This window comes from Tricharina praecox (genome assembly GCF_024521635.1).
Source record: "Tricharina praecox strain CBS 144465 chromosome Unknown BZA05scaffold_20, whole genome shotgun sequence".
Taxonomy (NCBI): domain Eukaryota; kingdom Fungi; phylum Ascomycota; class Pezizomycetes; order Pezizales; family Pyronemataceae; genus Tricharina; species Tricharina praecox.
In genome coordinates, this window is record NW_026250422.1 from 473,862 (window position 1) to 492,657 (window position 18,796).

The window sequence follows — 18,796 nt, forward strand, 5'->3', positions numbered from 1 at the left end:
GGTTTTGAGGGTGGCATGGTTGGGGTCTTGTTCTTGTTTGTAAGCTGGGAGATGTGAGGCATACACAAGAGTTCCTAGACAGCCGCGAGGGGATGGGGGATAAGTGCTTCACATGGAATACGAGAGCCGACGGGGGCTCATGTTGGCAGCAAATGGGTTCATATTGAGGGTTCGAGACGGCGCAGGAAACAGGAGTTGCCCCCCGGGGTGTCCACCGTCAAGTGGAAGTGAAGCCGAAGCTTCTCGAACATATGCTCGACTCCTTACCAAACCACCATCCATTCGATGCTCCATTCGATGCTCCATTTACCTCCATTCATCTCCACCGTCATCATGTATCATGAAACTATACAACCTATAAAACAGCAAAAAGATTACACCCCGAAACAAAAGATTATACCCATGAAAACCAGCCATCACCCAGTAACAGTAACAGTAACAGTAACAGTAACAGAAAGAGAAGAAAGAATAAAGGGAAGATGGAAAAAACAATATGTAGACAAGTGCATCCCCAATCTAACCAGACCACCCGCATCTAAACCGACCCTCCCCCCCATCTAGCTGCTAAGAGTAGCGATCGCAACGGCAATGGCCTGCGTGTCGCTGTGTGTGATCGACACCTGGACGCTCTCGACGCCGGCAGCGGTGGCGGCCTTCTGTGCATCTCCGTGAAGCTGTTCTAATGTTAACATCGTGTCAAGTCTGTGGGTGGGGGGATGAGAGTCAACTGACCTTGACAACAGGCGCGCCCTTCTCGTCGCGCAGAATCTCAATCTCCTTCAGAGGCGCACCGGCACCCTTTCCAGGAACACCCAAGCTCTTGAAGACACTCTCCTTAGCGCTCCAGCGACCAGCAAAGCTGGCCTGGGGGCTAGGCGCCTTGTTGCAGTACTCAATCTCGGCGGCAGTGAAGTTGCGCTCGATAAAGTTCTCGTTGTCCACGTTGATGCTCGAGATGTGCTCGGCGTCGACACCAACCCTGGTGTTTGAGCCCGTCACCGAGTGCGTGGCCAAGTGCTCGACCATCTTGCGCGTGCTCTCGATCGAAGGATCGGCCTTGCGCGTGAGCTGGGCGGGGTAGGTGTACGAGCCAGCCTTCTTGTTGGCCTCAACACGGCAGAGAGGGTCAAGGAAGACGGACGACTCCTGGTCGGGAGTGTATGGCGCGTGCGACTTGGCCTGGAACAGGTTGTTCTCGACCAGGGAGGTGTGGTAGTAGCGGTAAGCCTTCTTGTATCGAGCATCAACTTTGGCCTTGTACCCGTTGTAGGTGGCCTCGTCAAGAGTTGCGAAGAGGTACTTGGGGTGGACAGCGATGGCCTGAGCTCCCTTCTGACCGAAACCGAACGAAGTGACGGAGAAGGCCTTGATGCCGTCCGTCTGCATCGATCGGCTGGGGTAGACGATGTACTCGAATTGCTCCAGATTGGCGTCAACATTGTCGGCATTCCTGTTTCCGGGAACAAGTCCCGAGTTCATGCACTGCAGGCCACCGTTCATCATCCAGGCACCAGCAGCACCCTTGGGATGACCGGTCAAGAACTTCTGGAAGATACCGAGGACAGCGTTACCCTTCTTACGGCCAAGGTGAGTCATCATCTTGTTGATAGCATCAGACTCGTTCTTGTCGTTGGCCTTGGTGCTGGTTCCGTGGAAAGAAGCAACTCCCAGATCGTCGATGGTGAGACCCCATGTAGCGAGGGCACCACGGAGAGGAGCGATCTTGGGATCACGCTTCCAGAAATCGTTGCCCCAGGTAGAAAGGGCTTCCTTCTCCTGTCGGGTGGCCTCCTTCTCGACGTGCGTGGCCCTGTCCGCAAGGTACTCGTTCTCGTTGAACTCTGCGCCCTGCGCCTTCATCGCGGCAACCTCCTCGTTCAAGTACAGAAGCTCTGTCTCGGTCCACTGCTTGATCTGGGCCTTGCGCAGGTCGAGCTGTCTCTTGCGGTAACCGATGTCCAGAAGGGGGCTGGGGAACTTGCTGCTGGCCTCACGGGCAGTCGTCAAGATACCCTGACCGGGGGCGGGGATGCTGCGTCCAATCTTGTCGGTGGCAGTGGCGGTCATGGCAACGATACCGTAGATGGGAACTCCCATGTCCAAGGCAAGCTTGGCCGTCATGATGAGCTGAACACCACATCCCTGAGACTCCATAAAACCGTTACGGGTAGTAGTGGTAGGGCGAGACATCTCCGAGGGAGTCCTGCCATGGGCAAACTCATCCTCGGCGTTGCTGGTAGCCTTCATGTTGGCGAACTCGTAAGAGCCTTCCTCCTGAAAGTCGTCGAATCCACCGACGAAGCAGACCTTGGCCTTGCCCTCGATGATGGTCTCGTAACCGATGTCCATCGACTCGACCGCAGTAGCACAAGCACCGACGGGGGTCTTGATGGGACCGGTCGAAGACAAGAGCAACATGTTGACCCAAGCGGCCATGGTGTTGATGAAGGACTCCTGGAGGACATCCTTCTGGATGGGCTTGTCCATGTAGCGACCCTTGTACATACCGCGCAGAGCACTGGTACCTCCGACACCGGAACCAACACAGTTTCCGACCTCAGAGATGTGGACGTACTTGTAGAACTCGTAAGGATCAGTGATACCGGCGCAGATCATGGACTCGGCGACAGTGACCAGGACGTAAAGGGTAACAGGGTCGACCTGGGAGATGATATCCTCCGGTACACCGTAGCGTCTGGCATCCCATCCGGTCGGGACCTGACCGGCAACAAGGCGGTCAAATTTGAGGGCCTTGGGGACGAGCAGAGTGGCACCCTTCTTCAGGCGGACAGTGTACTCGCCGGACTCCAGCTCAAAGATCTCGGCCTTGTCGTCGTGACGCCTCCTGAACTCTTCCGCAGTCTCCTTGCTAGCCTCGAAGGGGTCCATATCTTCCTCGATGACAATCTCGTGCAGAAGCTCCTTCTTGAGGGGGTCGTAACCGCCGAACAGCTCACTCTCGATAAGACGGATACCGGCGTGCTCGAGGATGTACTTCTCGTACTTGGGCTTGACGTCCTTGTCATCGACAGGTTCGCCAGTCTTCGCGTCAACCCATCCAGCGTATTGCTTGCCCTTGATGGGTCCCTTGAAGTGCTTGATCAGGCCCATGATCCAGGCCATCTCGATGCAACCCTCGAGAGAGAACTTTCCGTACGCCTCCATCTCCCAACGAGTACGCGAGTTACCCCAGGGACCGACTTCGGCGAAACCTGCGACAACGACAACCTTCTCGAGGTCAACCATACCCTTGCGGGTGGCGGCGAGCGACTCGATCTCGGTCTTGTAGTCGGGCAGCACAGGGAAGTCGAACTTCATGTTGGCGCGAGGCTGGATGGTAACCTTCTGGTAGAGCTTCTCGTTCTCGTCGCCGTTGATGATCTTGTGCTCGATGGCGGTCTCGGAGGTGACTGCACGGCGGATCTCGGAAGTCTCCATGAGGTTCTGACGCAGCTTGCTGGAGAGCTCATTCAGGTTGGGGATGTACTGCAAGGCACCGTTGAGATCGGCAAACACAGGCTCGTTCTGGCACAGGTTAACGACGGCGGGGGCCAACAATCCGAGGATGTTGAAAGCCATCTCCTGCTGCGAGAAAGTGCGGACACCGAACTTCTCAATGCCTTCGGCGATGATGTTGTTGCCGCTCATCAGACCGGTTCCACGGGTCCATCCGATCACAGCTCCGCAGATGCTCAGGTAGTTACCCCAAGACTCAGAGTGCCATCGGTTGAAAAGAGTCTCCAGACCCAACTTGGACTCGGAGTACAGACCGTCGTTACCGAAGGTTCCGTGGTTGGGCGACAAAGGCAGGATAACCTGAGCGGGCCTGGTCTCGATTCCGCGGGAAGCCTTGTTGGTCTTCACCATACCGAGGAGTCGGAGAAGGTTGGTCAACATGATACGGTGAGCGAGTTCGGACCTGGAGTCGATGCTATCGATCTCCCGTCCGTTCTCGGGAATAGCGGCGAAAGGAATGATAAAGTCAAGATCCCAGCCCAGTCCAGCCTTAGTGTCGTAGACGTAGTTGACCAGAGCTTCGACATCCTGCTTGCTGCCTTGATTGAAGGGAACGACGACAAGCTGAGATCCGCGCGAACCGTACTTGGTGTACATTGACTGGTAATATTCCGTGACCTCGCGAGAGAATCGAGAGGTAGTGACGACAACCTTGGCACCTCCGCTGATGAGGCCCTGCAACACCTCCGCACCGATGGATCCAGCACCGGCACCGGTCATGAGGACATTCTTGCCCTGGAAAGTGATACCCTCCTACAAAAAGTCAGTCAAAGCCGGTAAGGAGTTAGGGGGAAGAATTCAATTACCGCAGCAGCGTTCTCCAAGCACTCGAGATACAGGCCAGTAAGCTTCTTCGAGTACTCCCATCCGTGCTCCTCCTTTCTTCGGAGGTGCAGGAAAGGAATACACTCCGTGACTCCTTCACCGCCGCGCTTCTTGGGGTTGCGCTTGGCTTTTCCGTTCTCCTGCATGATCTGCCCCTCGTTCATCGCAAGGCTGCGAATAACATCCGCGTAGAGAGTCTTGATCTCGAGCTGGGAAGATTTGGACATTCTCTGCTGCTGGCGGATGATCTTGTAAATCTTGGTCAGGTTGCTCTGGACCTTGGTACGGTTGCCGTACTCGCTCATCTTTCCACCGGCCGCCATCTCCTTGACATAGTGCTCAAGTTTGCGGACAGAAGGACGAGGAACCTCAGCGTAGCTCAGGTTACCCTTGGCATCGATGGTGGTTTGCGGGCCGGTAGGGAAGGCGACATCTTTGTAGGTGGGTGCCACGTTCAGGGCCTCTTTGCAGTTCTCGATGAGCATTTCACCCAACTGCTTCGCCAGCTGGTAGGTGTCACCCCGCTCGGTAGGACAGTTGTCAATGTGGTACTGCATGAATTCGAGCAAGATCGGGTTCGATCGGTTCATGATACCAATGCACTGAGAGACTATCTCGCGGTCGACGAGCTTCAGGCGCCCAAAGATGATGTCGTAAAACATCGAAAGAGCATCCTGTCTCGCCCAGTTCCAGGAAGAGTCATAGACACGGGCCTTCAGGGGTGTGAATGTAGGCTCGATACCGGAAGCGTAGAAATCTCCGTGCTCCACGTTCCACAGGTCGAGCTGAGCCTGCAAAACCTTATTGCCCTCTTCCGAGCCGATGAACGCCTTGTCACCCTTTCGTAGGTCCATCTTGAGGTATCTCGCCAACAGCTCCAGCTGCTGCTTGAACAACGCCTTCTGGTCCTTGGTGAGAGCATCCAGAGCAGCGGGGTCCATCATCATGCCGCCAGCACCTCCGGCACCTCCGGCACCACCAGCTGCTGGTGCCGACAGGGAAATACCAGCTGTAGCGGCGTACTTGTTCGCTACAGTGTCCAAGAAGGCCTTGGCATCCGGTTCACCAGCCAATCGTGCCGCCGGCTCCATGGTAATGGCGAGCAGCATAACTCCGTCCTGACGTCCGGATCCGAGACCCCACCGGTCTACGAGGTATTTGCGCACCGCCGTGATGTTGAATCCACCGGGCATCTTGCTGGAGACCAATCGAGCGATGAGGGAACTCGACTGTTTGCCCAGTTGGCCGTTGAAAGTAGACTGAAACGCGCCTCCCAGCTCATCGAGAGGGACATCTTCGGGCTTTTCGGGAGTGGCGCCGAATTCCTTCTGCAGATCTGAGATGAAGCGGTGGTGAGCGGAGACGAACTTTGTAGGGTTAGGGGTGGGGCTCTCTCACCTCCGAGAATCTCGTTCTGGAGAGTACTCTTTCCATTGACCAAATCTTTGATTGCCTTTGACAGCGGGATATCGCCGAACGGTTTCTTGAGTTTCTGTGCGATGATTGCTCTCACAATATCGGTAGCCTGAACAGGTGCATCTTCCACCTGGGCGGCGGGGCCTGCACCGGGAGCGGGGGCGGCAATGGCAATCGGCGAGGCGGCAGCAGCCTGAGAAGGTGACGACGACGACGACTCTGCCGGCTTCTCGTCCTCCTCCTCTACTGGCTCAACATCGTAGTAGATCTCCTTCGCGTCCTTGTTGTAGCAAAGAATCTGGCGCTGCAGGGACTGAGCGGCATCGTAGGCTTCGTATTTGGAGGCCAGTGTCCGCCGGGCCATACCACCGAGGGTATCCGAGGGACCAATCTCGACAATCCGCTCGGCGGAGTGCTCAGCGAGGATTACATCTTGGGTTTCAATCCTACGGAATCCAGATAGCAATGATTAGCCTGATTGAACTCTTTCGGGGATGAAGCGGGGGAGGGGGAGCTGCAATCGCAGGTAGAGGACGGGGGGAAATTGAAGGGCCGAGCAGCTGGCGCTCACCATCTGACGGGACTGGCAAACTGGTAGGCGAGGAGCTCTACCAGCAGAGTGTATGCCAACTCCTGTTCCTGTTCCGGTCTCATCGTGAAGTCGTTGTATGTGATTAAGATGCCGTTAAGTAGGATTTGGTGTATCACGGGGTGTGAGGATTGCTATCTGTTTTCGGTTGCCGTTTTGATTTTGCAAATACGACTTGAAAGGAATTGAGCTGCGAGACGGATTACAATTGATACGACAAGGTGATGGTGGAGGATAGCACTGAGCTCGTAGTGGGGAGTGGGGGGTAGAGGAGTGGACGGAATTGAGTTCTTGATGGATGAAACGACGACTCGGAGGACAGAGGAAGGAATGGGGAGAGGTCGAGTGCGAGGAGGAGAGAAGGACGGATGGTAATTGATTGTTTGTGGATGGCCGCTTCCCTTTTTTTTCTCTCTCTCTTTGCGGAGCGGGCCTTCTAGCTGTACTGGAGGATGGAGGAGGGATGTTGGTGGAGGAGGAGGGGAGGTGTGGAGGGGGACGCTAGTGGTTGGCAAGCTCACTCGCTCCCAACTCGCCAGGTTTAAAGAAATTTTGGGAAGGGTTGCTAGCGAGGGGACAGGGCAGGGGTTGCTCTTGAGAAAAATGTTGGGATCGAAGGGCAAAGACGGGCAACAAGACGAGACGGAAGAGAAGCCTCAATTCAGGAACAACAATTGTGCCGGTCGTGACTCTTCTCTATCGTATCCGGGGAAGAATGCGTACGCTCATTTTCCGTCCGTCTGTCTGTCGGTCCGGAGTAGTAATCAATCATCGTAGCCGTCAAGTCACCAGGAACTGTATGCTGCCATGGCGTGGTCACCACCACCACCACCACCATTATTGGGATTCTTCGAGATACCCGTTGGAACTACTTTTCCACCGGCACTCGAGACTCGAGGATGACCACAGCATGTAGGTGCCCATATCCGCAAGGAATCCATCTCTGTATCTCTACCTGTACGTGCTCCATATCCGCAAGGAATCTGGGTATCTACATATCTTCCCGATCGCCACCAGCCCCACCACCCCACTAGCCACAGTGCCCCTCGGTCAGAAGGATGTTGAATGAAAGTTTTGGACAAGGGAAGAAAGGGGAGGGAGGGATATGAGCTTCGCTGCCTTTGCTGCTAGAGCCAGGCTCGTAGCTGTTTCCCGAGCTGGTGTAGGTACGTGGATAGAAGTGCCTAGTACGGGCCGGTAGAGCAGATGGAGTATCTAGACTCCGGAGCACAGCGAAGAGTGCAGAGGTTGTAACTTTGATTTCATGAATGCGGTACTCTGCTGTGCAGTACGGGCATACAGCCTGTTGGCCAGCACGGAAGAAGCAACTATAACGCTCTCCGAGCTTCTACCCACAATCAGGCCATATTTCATGCATCCATGCATCGTTACCCATGAACTTCCAATTCACCATCTCGCTCATCACCATCATCCTCCTCCGCCTCCTCCTCCTCGTCCTCAGCCATTCGAGCCGTAAGCATCCACCGTTGAGCATCCCAGCAATCCTCCGACTTCAACAACAAACGTTCCCAACACTACCGCGTACCACCAACATCAGTGATATCTCGGTCTCGGCAATTAATACCTCGAGGCATTAGTGGCGACAGATCCAGAGTCCCATTGGGGACAAGGGATGACGGGGGGCGGGGAGGAGAAGCCCAAGCTGGTGAGATAGATAAGTGTTCGTACGCATGTCAGTGTTGCAGTGTAGCAGTAGTATATGGTACCGGTATGCACTCAGGGCTGTCACGAAGCAGGTCGAGGTGCGGCGTATGGTGGGGTCGGTTCGATTGATGCAGCTCAGCCGAGCTGTATGTAGAGTGTAGTAGAGGTGCCGGTATTGCTGAGCAAAAGAAAGCATGCTCGAGCCAAACTCTCCGATTTCCATTTGAGCTCACCGGATAGGCGTGGATGACGCTCTGGAGCGGGACCCTTGGAGACAACCAGCCCGTCCTTGCCCGCTTGCCCGTCCCCTCCCCTCCATGCTTCGCCGTGGGGTGGTCGGGGCGTTTACAGTTTTACCCCAAGGACCCGTGTTGCGTTGGGGCTCTTTATCGCGGCCCCTAGCAGGGATGGGTGGGGAAAATTGGGTCCGGCTTGGCGGTGGCCCCTCAACAACTCGGGAACGGTGTGTTACACCCACCACAGCAAAAAATATTGTGGAGCGAACGGCGTCGAGTGGCTGCTGGCTCTGGCGGAAGGAGGTGAAGAGAGGACGAAAAAGAGTCCAAATGCGAAAACACTCTAGAGAGACTGGCGAGAGGGAGCGAAGGGAAGGGAGGGAAGGAAGGGGGAGCGAGTGAAAAGAATCTAATCCACTCTCCTCCTTCCCCCACCATCCTCTCCCCCGTAGATACAGCGCTGTGCCAGTAGGAGCGCTCTACAATACCCCTCCATCATCACCTCCCCCTCCACTGACACCTGGTTGCTCTCCCACTACTGCTCCTCCTCCATCAATCCTCCTCCCATCCCATCCCATCCATCCTCCCCTCCTCCTCCTCCCCTCTCCCTCCATTTCAGTTGGTCTGTGTGCGTGCGGTGTGTCTCTCATCCTCATACTTCTCCTCTCCCTCACCCAAAAAGAAATACCATAGCTGCTTCACGATCACTGTCAACCGGTTTAAATTTTAATTGGCGTTTGAAATTCAATTCCATCCATCTCAATTCCTTCGATCAGCCTTGCATTAGATTCCCCAAAGCTCCGTAAGTTTATCGATTCCATCGTGCCTCCCAATTGACCCCTCTCGGTTCCGTCTCGAGCTTCATGTGCTGATGCTTCGTTGCAGAGCTTCAGAGGCACACTCCCACGAAAGAAGAAGGAAAAAAAAGCAATGTACGGCACAGCGGGCACCACCACCGGTGTCTCCACCCCCCACTCCGCTTCCTCTCTGCGACCTCTGGTCCTCACCCACGGCTCCCTCGAACATGCCCTCCTCGTGCCGACGGCCATCCACTACCACGCTTCCGAGCTTCGGCAGCGATTTCAGACCGTTTTACCCACGGCCACTGAGGAGCTAGCTCTCGACGAGGAGCCGTCATCGGTTCCCGAATTGGTTGCACGATTTCTCGGATACGTCGCAGAGCAGGTAGTAGAGGGCGAGGACGACGCTTCCGGGACATATGAAGATGTGTTGCGGCTCGTCTTGTCCGAGTTCGAAAGTCGATTCCTGCGCGGCAACGAGGTCCACGCCGTGGCCGCACAACTGCCCGGCATTCCCTCGAAGCGGCTCGATGTCGTCAAGAACTACTATGCTGCCCGCCAGGCTGCGAACCGGCCACTCAAGGCTCATGAATCGGCACTCTTCAGAGCTGCAGCGGACGGCAAGGCCGGTGTGTACGCCGTCTTCGGCGGCCAGGGAAACATTGAGGAGTACTTCGATGAGCTGCGGGAATTGTACCATGTGTACGAGGGGCTCGTGGAGGAATTCATCGTGTCCTGTGCCCATGTTTTGTCGGCGCTATCACGGGACCCCAAGGCCGGAAAAGTCTACTCGAAAGGACTGGACGTTATGCGCTGGTTGCAGGATAAGGAGTCCACACCCGATCTCACATATCTCGTTTCTGCACCCGTTTCCTTCCCGTTGATTGGATTGGTACAGCTGTCACATTACTATGTCACCTGCAAGATTCTTGGCAAGGAGCCCGGCGAGCTGAGGGAGAGAATTGCGGGTACCACCGGTCACTCGCAAGGTGTCATCACGGCGGCAACGATCGCTATCGCATCTGATTGGGATTCATACCTGAAGGTCTCGCACGATGCCCTGACCATGCTTTTCTGGATCGGATGTCGATCTCAGCAAACCTACCCCCGCACATCACTCGCTCCCAGTGTCCTGCAGGACTCGATGAACGAGGGCGAGGGACACCCATCTCCCATGCTTTCGGTACGAGACCTTACGCTGGCACAAGTCCAAGGCCACGTCGATGCGACCAACACCCATCTGCCCGAGGACCGTCACATTCACATTTCGCTCATCAACGGTGCGCGGAATATGGTTGTCACTGGTCCCCCCCAATCCCTACACGGTCTGAACCTCAGACTGCGGAAATCGAAGGCCCCGACCGGTTTGGACCAGAACCGTGTTCCCTTCACCGAGAGGAAGCAGCGGTTCGTGAACAGATTCCTTCCCATCTCAGCACCCTTCCACTCCCCCTACCTGGAGACTGCTGCGCCAATCATCGAGGAGGACCTCAAGGGCATCACCACCTTCACCAAGGAGAGCTTGGCCATCCCCGTATACGACACACACACCGGTGAAGATCTGCGGGAATCTGCCACAGGTTCATCGATAGTGCACGATCTCGTTCGCATGATTACGAGTCTTACCGTCGAGTGGGAGAAGGCTACAGTTTTCAAGGGCGCTACCCACGTCCTCGACTTCGGCCCCGGTGGTGTTTCAGGTGTCGGAGTGCTCACGCACCGCAACAAGGATGGAAAGGGCGTGCGTGTAATCCTTGCTGGAGCCGTCGAAGGTACCAACAGCGAAGTCGGATACAAGCCGGAGTTGTTCGACCGTGACGAAGAGCATGCCGTCAAATACGCCGTTAACTGGGTCAAGGAGCACGGACCCAAGCTCGCCAGAACCAAGGAGGGCAAGACATATGTAGACACCAAGTTTTCGAGATTGTTGGGCCGGGCGCCCGTCATGGTCGCCGGAATGACACCTTGTACTGTTCCGTGGGACTTTGTTGCCGCTACTATGAACGCTGGCTACCACATCGAGTTGGGCGGTGGTGGATACTACAACGCTAAGGGTTTGACCGAGGCCCTGCGCAAGATCGAGGAGAACACCATTCCCGGAGCTGGTATCACGGTCAACCTCATCTATGTCAATCCTAGAGCCATGGCCTGGCAGGTGCCGCTTCTGCAGCAGCTCCGTGCCGCAGGTGTGCCTATCGAAGGTATGACCATCGGAGCTGGTGTTCCGTCGCTCGAGGTTGCCAATGAGTACATCGAGACTCTCGGATTGAAGCATATTGCGTTCAAGCCTGGATCCCTTGATGCCATCCAGTCAGTGATCAACATTGCGAAGGCGAACCCCACTTTCCCCGTCATCCTTCAATGGACCGGAGGAAGAGGTGGTGGTCACCACTCGTTTGAGGACTTCCACCAGCCCATTCTTCAGATGTACGGACGCATCCGCCGCCACGAGAACATCATTCTCGTGGCTGGATCCGGATTCGGTGGTGCCGAGGACACCTACCCCTACCTTACCGGTACCTGGTCCGAGAAGTACCAATACCCTCCCATGCCGTTCGACGGTGTTCTCTTCGGTAGCAGGATGATGGTCGCCAAGGAGGCGCATACTTCCCTCAATGTGAGTAGTAGCCCCACAATCTTCTGCGATGCAGTAACTAATGATTCTATAGGCCAAGAAAGCTATCTGCGAAGCGGAGGGTGTGGACGACAAGGACTGGGAGAAGACCTATAAGGGACCTGCCGGTGGCATCATCACTGTCCGCTCCGAGATGGGCGAGCCCATCCACAAGCTGGCTACCCGTGGTGTCAAGTTTTGGGCTGAGCTCGACCGTACAATCTTCTCACTCGACAAGGCCAAGCGTCTCGTTGAGCTCAAGAAGCAGCGTGAATACATCATCAAGCGACTCAATGCTGATTTCCACAAGACTTGGTTCGGACAGAACAGTGCTGGCGAGGCTGTTGACCTTGAGGATATGACTTATGCTGAGGTTGTTCACCGCATGGTCGAGCTCATGTTTGTCAAGCACGAGAAGCGATGGATCGATGTTTCGCTCAAGCGTCTCACTGGCGACTTTATACGGCGTATCGAGGAGCGTTTCACTACCGGCGAAGCCCAGCCCTCCCTCCTCCAGAGCTACACGGAGCTTGACGAGCCCGCCCCCACGGTTGAGCGCATTCTCAACAGCTACCCTGAAGCCAAGACTCAACTCATCAATGCTCAGGATATGCAGCACTTCCTGCTGTTGTGCCAGAGAATGGGCCAGAAGCCCGTGCCCTTCGTGCCTTCTCTTGATGAGAACTTCGAGTTCTGGTTCAAGAAGGACTCGCTCTGGCAGTCTGAGGACTTGGAGGCGGTTGTTGGTCAGGACGTCGGCAGAACCTGTATTCTTCAGGGACCCATGGCCGTCAAGTACTCCAAGATCGTGGACGAGCCTATCAAGGACATTCTGGATGGCATCCACAACGGCCACATCGAGGGATTGACCAAAGATGTGTACGGTGGCGACGAGAGCACCATCCCAGTCATCGAGTACTTTGGAGGAAAGGTTCTCACAACCGCTGAGGATGTCGACAAGATCGATGGTTTGACCATCGCTGAGGACACCGACAAGATCGTTTACCGCCTGTCGTCGGCTGCTTCTCAGGGTGCCTTGCCAGCTACCGCCACGTGGTTGAAGCTGCTCGCCGGTGATTCGTACTGCTGGAGGCATGCTCTGTTCACCACCGATGTCTTTGTTCAAGGGCAGAAGTATCAGGACAACCCCATGAAGCGCATATTCGCTCCAGCCCATGGCATCCTCGTTGAGATCGCCAACGCCGACGATTCCAGCAAGACGGTCATCACCAAGAAAGATCAGACCCACCCTACCGGTGCTTACACCAAGACATTCGAGGCGAAGATCGTCGACAATGAGATCCATGTCACCCTGTTTGAGGATCGCTCTGCTACCGGCAAGCCTACCGGAATGCCCTTGACCTTCAAGTACCATCCCGAGATTGGTTATGCGCCGATTCGCGAGGTGATGGAAGGAAGAAACGACAGGATCAAGGAGTTCTACTACCGCCTGTGGTTCGGCGATGAGCCCATGGACATGAACACCTCCGTTACCGACGTGTTTGAGGGCGGCCAGTCTACTGTCACCGCGCAGCAGATCGCTGACTTCGTTCACGCTGTTGGTAACAACGGAGAGGCTTTCGTGCAACGCCCCGGAAAGACCGTCTACGCGCCCATGGACTTTGCCATCGTCGTCGGCTGGAAGGCCATCATGAAGGCCATCTTCCCCAAGGCTATCGATGGTGATCTTCTGAGACTCGTTCACTTGAGCAACGGCTTCCGTATGCTTCCCGGTGCTGAGCCCCTGCAGAAGGATGATGTTGTCGACACCAAGGCCCACATCAACGCTGTTCTCAACCAGGACTCTGGCAAGATGGTCGAGGTTTGCGGTACGATCACCAGGGATGGTCACCCCATCATGGAGGTTATCTCTCAGTTCCTTTACCGTGGAGTCTACACGGACTACGAGAACACTTTCCAGAGGAAGGTCGAGACACCCATGAATGTGCACCTGGCCACCACCAAGGACGTTGCTGTTCTGCGTAGCAAGGAATGGTTCCAGCTCGATGACGATGAAGTCGATCTTCTCGATAAGACTGTGACTTTCCGTCTCTCCAGCTTTGTCCGTTACACGAACCAGACGGTCTTCAGTTCGGTCCAGACGATGGGTCAGGTCTTGCTCGAGTTGCCCAGCAAGGAGGTCATCCAGGTTGCTACCGTGGACTACAACGCCGGTCAGTCTCACGGAAACCCCGTCCTCGACTACCTTCAGCGCCATGGAAAGAGTATTGAGCAGCCTGTGCACTTCGAGAACGCCATTCCTCTGCACGGTAAGACCGAGCTCGTCATCAGGGCTCCTTCCAGCAACGAGGGCTATGCCAGAGTCTCCGGTGATTACAACCCAATCCACGTTTCGAGGACCTTTGCCAGCTATGCCAACCTCAAGGGCACCATCACCCACGGTATGTTCTCATCCGCAGCTGTGCGATCCCTTGTGGAGACCTGGGCTGCCGAGAACAACATTGGACGTGTCCGATCCTTCACTTGCTCCTTCGTCGGAATGGTGCTTCCCAACGACGATGTCAAGACCATGCTGCACCACGTCGGTATGGTGAGCGGACGGAAGATCATCAAAGTTGAATCTTTCAATGTCGAGACTGAGGAGAAGGTCCTTGTTGGAGAGGCCGAGGTCGAGCAGCCTGTTTCTGCGTACGTCTTCACCGGTCAAGGTTCTCAGGAGCAGGGTATGGGTATGGACCTTTACGACTCCTCTCCCGTTGCTAGGGAGGTCTGGGACCGTGCCGACAAGCACTTTATGGACAACTACGGTAAGAGAACCTGTTACTTACTACCATGTGAAACAACGCTGATTAGGATAACCAGGTTTCGCTATCACCAACATTGTTCGCAATAACCCCAAGGAGCTCACCGTTCACTTCGGCGGTCCTCGTGGTAAGGCGATCCGCCAGAACTACATGTCGATGACCTTCGAGACTGTGGGCTCGGATGGCTCCACCAAGTCGGAGAAGATCTTCAAGGAAATCAACGAGAACACCACCTCGTACACCTACCGCTCGCCTACCGGTCTCTTGTCGGCCACTCAGTTCACCCAGCCCGCGCTCACGCTCATGGAGAAGGCCTCGTTCGAGGACATGCTCTCGCGCGGATTGGTCCAGCGCGACTCCGTCTTCGCCGGTCACTCGCTCGGAGAGTACTCTGCTCTGGCTGCCCTCGCCGAGGTCATGCCGATAGAGTCTCTTGTCTCGGTCGTCTTCTACCGTGGATTGACGATGCAAGTCGCCGTCGAGCGTGATGCGGAAGGCCGCAGCAATTACTCGATGTGCGCCGTCAACCCCAGCCGTGTGTCCAAGACCTTCAACGAGGAGGCCATGCGTTACGTGGTCGATAACATCGCTGAGGAGACTGGTTGGCTGCTCGAGATTGTCAACCTCAACGTCGCCAACCAGCAATACGTCTGCGCCGGCGACCTCCGCGCGCTCGACTGCCTCACCAACGTCCTCAACTACCTCAAGGTGCAAAAGATCGACATCACAGTCCTCATGGCGCAATTGAGCATCGAAAAGGTCAAGGAGAACCTGATCATGATCATCCGACAATGTGCGAAGGAGACGGAGTCCAAGCCGAGACCCATCGACCTTCAGCGTGGTCTCGCCACCATCCCGCTCCGCGGCATCGACGTCCCTTTCCACTCCACCTTCCTTCGCTCGGGTGTCAAGCCGTTCCGTTCGTTCCTCCAGAAGAAGATCGTACAGTCCTCGATCGACCCCGCAAAGCTTATTGGAAAATACATCCCCAACGTCACTGCAAAGCCGTTCCAGCTCACCAAGGAGTACTTTGAGGATGTCTACAATCTTACCAAGTCTCCCAAGATTGGTCAGGTCCTTGCGAACTGGGATAAGTATGAGGATGGGACCGCCTAGGCTTAGGCTTGGTGCGTGGTGAGGTGCGTGATGAGGTGTGATGGGTTGCAGGTGCGGTTGCTTTTGTTTCATATGGTGTTTTTTCTCTCTTTGTATTAGAGGGCTCAGTATCGGGTGGGATGGATGGATGGGCTGGGAGGTTCAAAATTTGATGCAATCATATGATGGGGGTGGTGGTGGTTCTGTTTTTCTGCTCGGCTTTCTTCGTTTTTTCTCGGTTTTAATTTCTATTTTTTTCGCTTTCCGATTTATTTAGTTCTTATATCTGTCTTGCTTTAACGGGGGGGTGAGGAATTGAGTTCATTTTTTTCTTCTGACAGATACCATGAGCACACAATAGAAGCCTCGTATTCTCCAAAACATTCCAGGATCATCGTTCATCACCCACAGCAGGCATACTGACAGTAAAAAACAAGACAGTAAAACCAAAGCAAAAAAAAACCATACAAGCAAAGTAAGCAGGCAGGGTTCCAAAGAGTAAAAAAATGAACGCAGTCAGTGGGTAACGATCTAAACCGTTCCCGCCTCAAGCAAAACGACAGAAGGGAAAAAAAAATCATCTACCCCAAGTGATTTCAGCCAGCCAGCCACCCTCCCATACCCACACCCAGACCCACACAACACAACACCTAGTGAAGCCCTAAATCCGTGAGTTTCCTGTCAAACAGCGCATCCTAAGCACCATTCACATGCTCCGGTTCGGTTTTCAGCTCGACCAATTTCTCGCCCTTAACGCGTTTCGCGGCAGGACTTGTGGTGGCCTTGGCGGGGGTGGTGGTGGTGTTCGGAGGATTCGTCGCGATGAACGAGGAGCTGGATCCGCCAGTGCCGGCGGCTTGGGCGATGCTCTGCAGGAAGGCTTGGTCCGTGGCGTCGTCGTGGGCGCGCTTCTGGGCGCCGGCAGGTTGTGGGAGCTCGGCGGCGGCGGCTAGGACCGATTGGGGGAGCGGGATGACGGTCGACATTGATGGGTGGCCGATGCCCATGTTCGCTGTGGGCGCGTTGATGGGTGCCTGGTGGAGGGGCTGGATGGGCTGCGGTTGGACGGGGAGTTGTTGTGGTGGTGGCGGTTGCGAGTGCGGCACCGGTTGGGGGGATTGGTGCATCATCCCGCCACCCGCGGTTGAGCTTGTGTCGACCAGTACAAGAGGTGGCGAGGGGTGGACGAGAACTGCGGGCGCAGGTGGTACCGCATCCTCGCCTTGAGACTCGATGAGTCGTGACTGCAACGAGATGATGTAATCACGCAGTTGGTAATTTTCACTCTGGATCTGCTTGTAGCTCTCCTGCATGGTAGCAAAGTCTCGCACCTGCTCCTCGAGTTTCTTGATGTACCCTTCCTTACGCTGCCTGAAAGCCCGCTATTTCCGTCGATTAGTCATCAGGCCCAAGTAACTCGGCGGGAATGTCCTACCTGTGCGGCTCGGTTCTGAGCTGCGCGTTTGGACGTGGACAATTCCCGCTTGCCTCCTCCGCGTGGTTTCGGTTGCTCGGACTCATCCGCTCCCGAGTGCGACTGGTTATTTTGCATATCCATCGGCACTCCCTGGGGCATGGGTGTTCCCATTTGAAGCGTCTGAATACCGCTGGGACTTTGTGGATGCTGTGGCATCTGTTGCAACGAAATTTGCTGCATCTGCGGAGGCATATGCTGGGGCATTACATGCTGTTGACCTTGTGACAGCTGTGGTTGTTGCTGCTGGATGGGCTGAGCGTGCATGGGCTGTTGCTGTTGGGCCATTGACTGCGGGTGTGGTTGGGGTGCGGGCGGCTGCTGTTGTATCTGCTGCAGTGACTGCGACGCCGCATGTTGTTGTTGCTGCTGCTGCTGCTGCTGTTGTTGCTGCTGCTGCTGTTGTTGTTGTTGTTGTTGTTGTTGTTGTTGTTGTTGTTGTTGTTGTTGTTGAGCCGCAGAATTGTTCGCGTTACCGCTGATAGCCGGATCAATGTTCTGACTCGCCGGGCTCACGGAGTCCGTGGCAGCACTCGGAGAAGAACTGTTCGTAGTAGGGGCAGTTGTCTGAGTCGGGCCGGCGATCTGACCGAGCAAGTGGGCGCGGAGAGCTACAACACAACAGTACGATTAGCACTCGATCAGATGTGGTAACGGTACCCTCGCGGGAGAGCTGACTCTGTTCGGCTGCGTCCTAAATTTGAGCGGGTCAGCGCATGCTTCCTTTCCTCTCTAGCGCCGAGCAATATACCTGTTGCGACATGTGGGGCGCCGGAGCAAGTGTAGGCTGTTGCATTGCGCGCGATGTGGTGGGGAGAGCTCAACGAAGACTTGGTGGCAGGTGGATGGCGCAGGTAAGAGTGGCAATTCAAGGCGCGATGGTGATGATGGATCGGAGTATGCGCCGAAGTGGGTGTGTATTCACGATATCTCGGGGGTGGAAGCTACTCTGCGCCGGAGACGTGCAAAATAGACCGTTGACTCGGGGTTAGAACCTATCGACGGGGTTCGTGTTCGCCGAGACAGTGGTTACGCCGAGCAATGCGACCAACTACGGGCTTGCGGACTTTCGCGATGGACGTCCGGTCAAAGCGGTTATGCGGTGGACGAGGCGGCGACGGTAGATATTCGATACCACGAGTTGGAGCTATCGAGTGACGTGCTTCGCATGTTAGTCAGTTATGGGTTGCATTTCCGTTGCTGCCCGCCAGTAGAGCGACCGCGAGCTGCTCAGCTCTGCGTCTTTCCTTCTTTCTTTCCTCTATCTTTCTTTCTTTCTCTGGGTGAAGTACGGAGCGAAGACAAGCAACAGCGATTCATGAGGGGGGTTGGTCGTTCGTTCGTTCTTTCTTTCTTTCTTTTTTTATGTATATTTATTTGCGGGTTTGGGCGGGACGAGCGAGGGGATATAATAAAGACAGTGACGGAGCAGATGGCAATGGGAGGTATTGGGGATTGGGATTAGGATTTGGTATTGGTTATGGTGATGATGGGGATAGAGTATGCGTTGGGCAAGGAGAGTTTCAGTGAAGTCGTGGGTAGTGGGTTGTGGATTATGGCATGTAGTGGTGGTAGTGGGTAGTGGTAACGGTAGTGGCAGGCGCTGGCTGGCGGTGGGGGACTTACATACATACAGAACGGAAGGAATGTCGGATTCTTCGGATGCAACTTCGCTCGCTTTGGTATCGACTGTTTGGAGGGAGGATGGGATGATGTGTAAGAGTTCAGTCAGTCGGCGGTGATGAATAAGTTAAAAGTTGGAGGGTACGGGTGCCAAGCCGGGGCGCCAAGCGCTGGACGA

General features: G+C 55.3%; 5 protein-coding genes across 5 annotated transcripts; 3 read left to right on the forward strand and 2 right to left on the reverse strand.

The window, feature by feature from the left end:
• Positions 1–180: 180 nt before the first annotated feature.
• Positions 181–6,854, reverse strand: BZA05DRAFT_475584 (fatty acid synthase-like protein). Its single transcript, XM_051488203.1, has 5 exons — positions 6,329–6,854; positions 5,740–6,203; positions 4,323–5,677; positions 733–4,269; positions 181–674 (listed from the first exon to the last, which is right to left on the reverse strand). Exons 1-5 carry the CDS (start codon positions 6,409–6,411, stop codon positions 558–560), a joined length of 5,556 nt encoding a protein of 1,851 aa, XP_051337568.1. The 5' UTR covers positions 6,412–6,854; the 3' UTR covers positions 181–557.
• A 697-nt stretch (positions 6,855–7,551) lies between these two features.
• Positions 7,552–7,931, forward strand: BZA05DRAFT_120350 (uncharacterized protein). Its single transcript, XM_051478675.1, has one exon. The coding sequence runs from the start codon at positions 7,611–7,613 to the stop codon at positions 7,821–7,823; it is 213 nt and encodes a 70-aa protein (XP_051337569.1). The 5' UTR covers positions 7,552–7,610; the 3' UTR covers positions 7,824–7,931.
• Positions 7,932–8,699: 768 nt separating this feature from the next.
• BZA05DRAFT_404491 (acyl transferase domain-containing protein) lies at positions 8,700–15,828 on the forward strand. Its single transcript, XM_051484309.1, has 4 exons — positions 8,700–9,049; positions 9,133–11,664; positions 11,717–14,429; positions 14,485–15,828. Exons 2-4 carry the CDS (start codon positions 9,178–9,180, stop codon positions 15,540–15,542), a joined length of 6,258 nt encoding a protein of 2,085 aa, XP_051337570.1. The 5' UTR covers positions 8,700–9,049; positions 9,133–9,177; the 3' UTR covers positions 15,543–15,828.
• A 179-nt stretch (positions 15,829–16,007) lies between these two features.
• Positions 16,008–17,195, reverse strand: BZA05DRAFT_120437 (uncharacterized protein). Its single transcript, XM_051478677.1, has 2 exons — positions 16,957–17,195; positions 16,008–16,892 (listed from the first exon to the last, which is right to left on the reverse strand). Exons 1-2 carry the CDS (start codon positions 17,040–17,042, stop codon positions 16,217–16,219), a joined length of 762 nt encoding a protein of 253 aa, XP_051337571.1. The 5' UTR covers positions 17,043–17,195; the 3' UTR covers positions 16,008–16,216.
• A 1,211-nt stretch (positions 17,196–18,406) lies between these two features.
• On the forward strand, positions 18,407–18,768 carry BZA05DRAFT_120365 (uncharacterized protein). Its single transcript, XM_051478676.1, has one exon. It carries the CDS (start codon positions 18,498–18,500, stop codon positions 18,735–18,737), a length of 240 nt encoding a protein of 79 aa, XP_051337572.1. The 5' UTR covers positions 18,407–18,497; the 3' UTR covers positions 18,738–18,768.
• Positions 18,769–18,796: the final 28 nt, after the last annotated feature.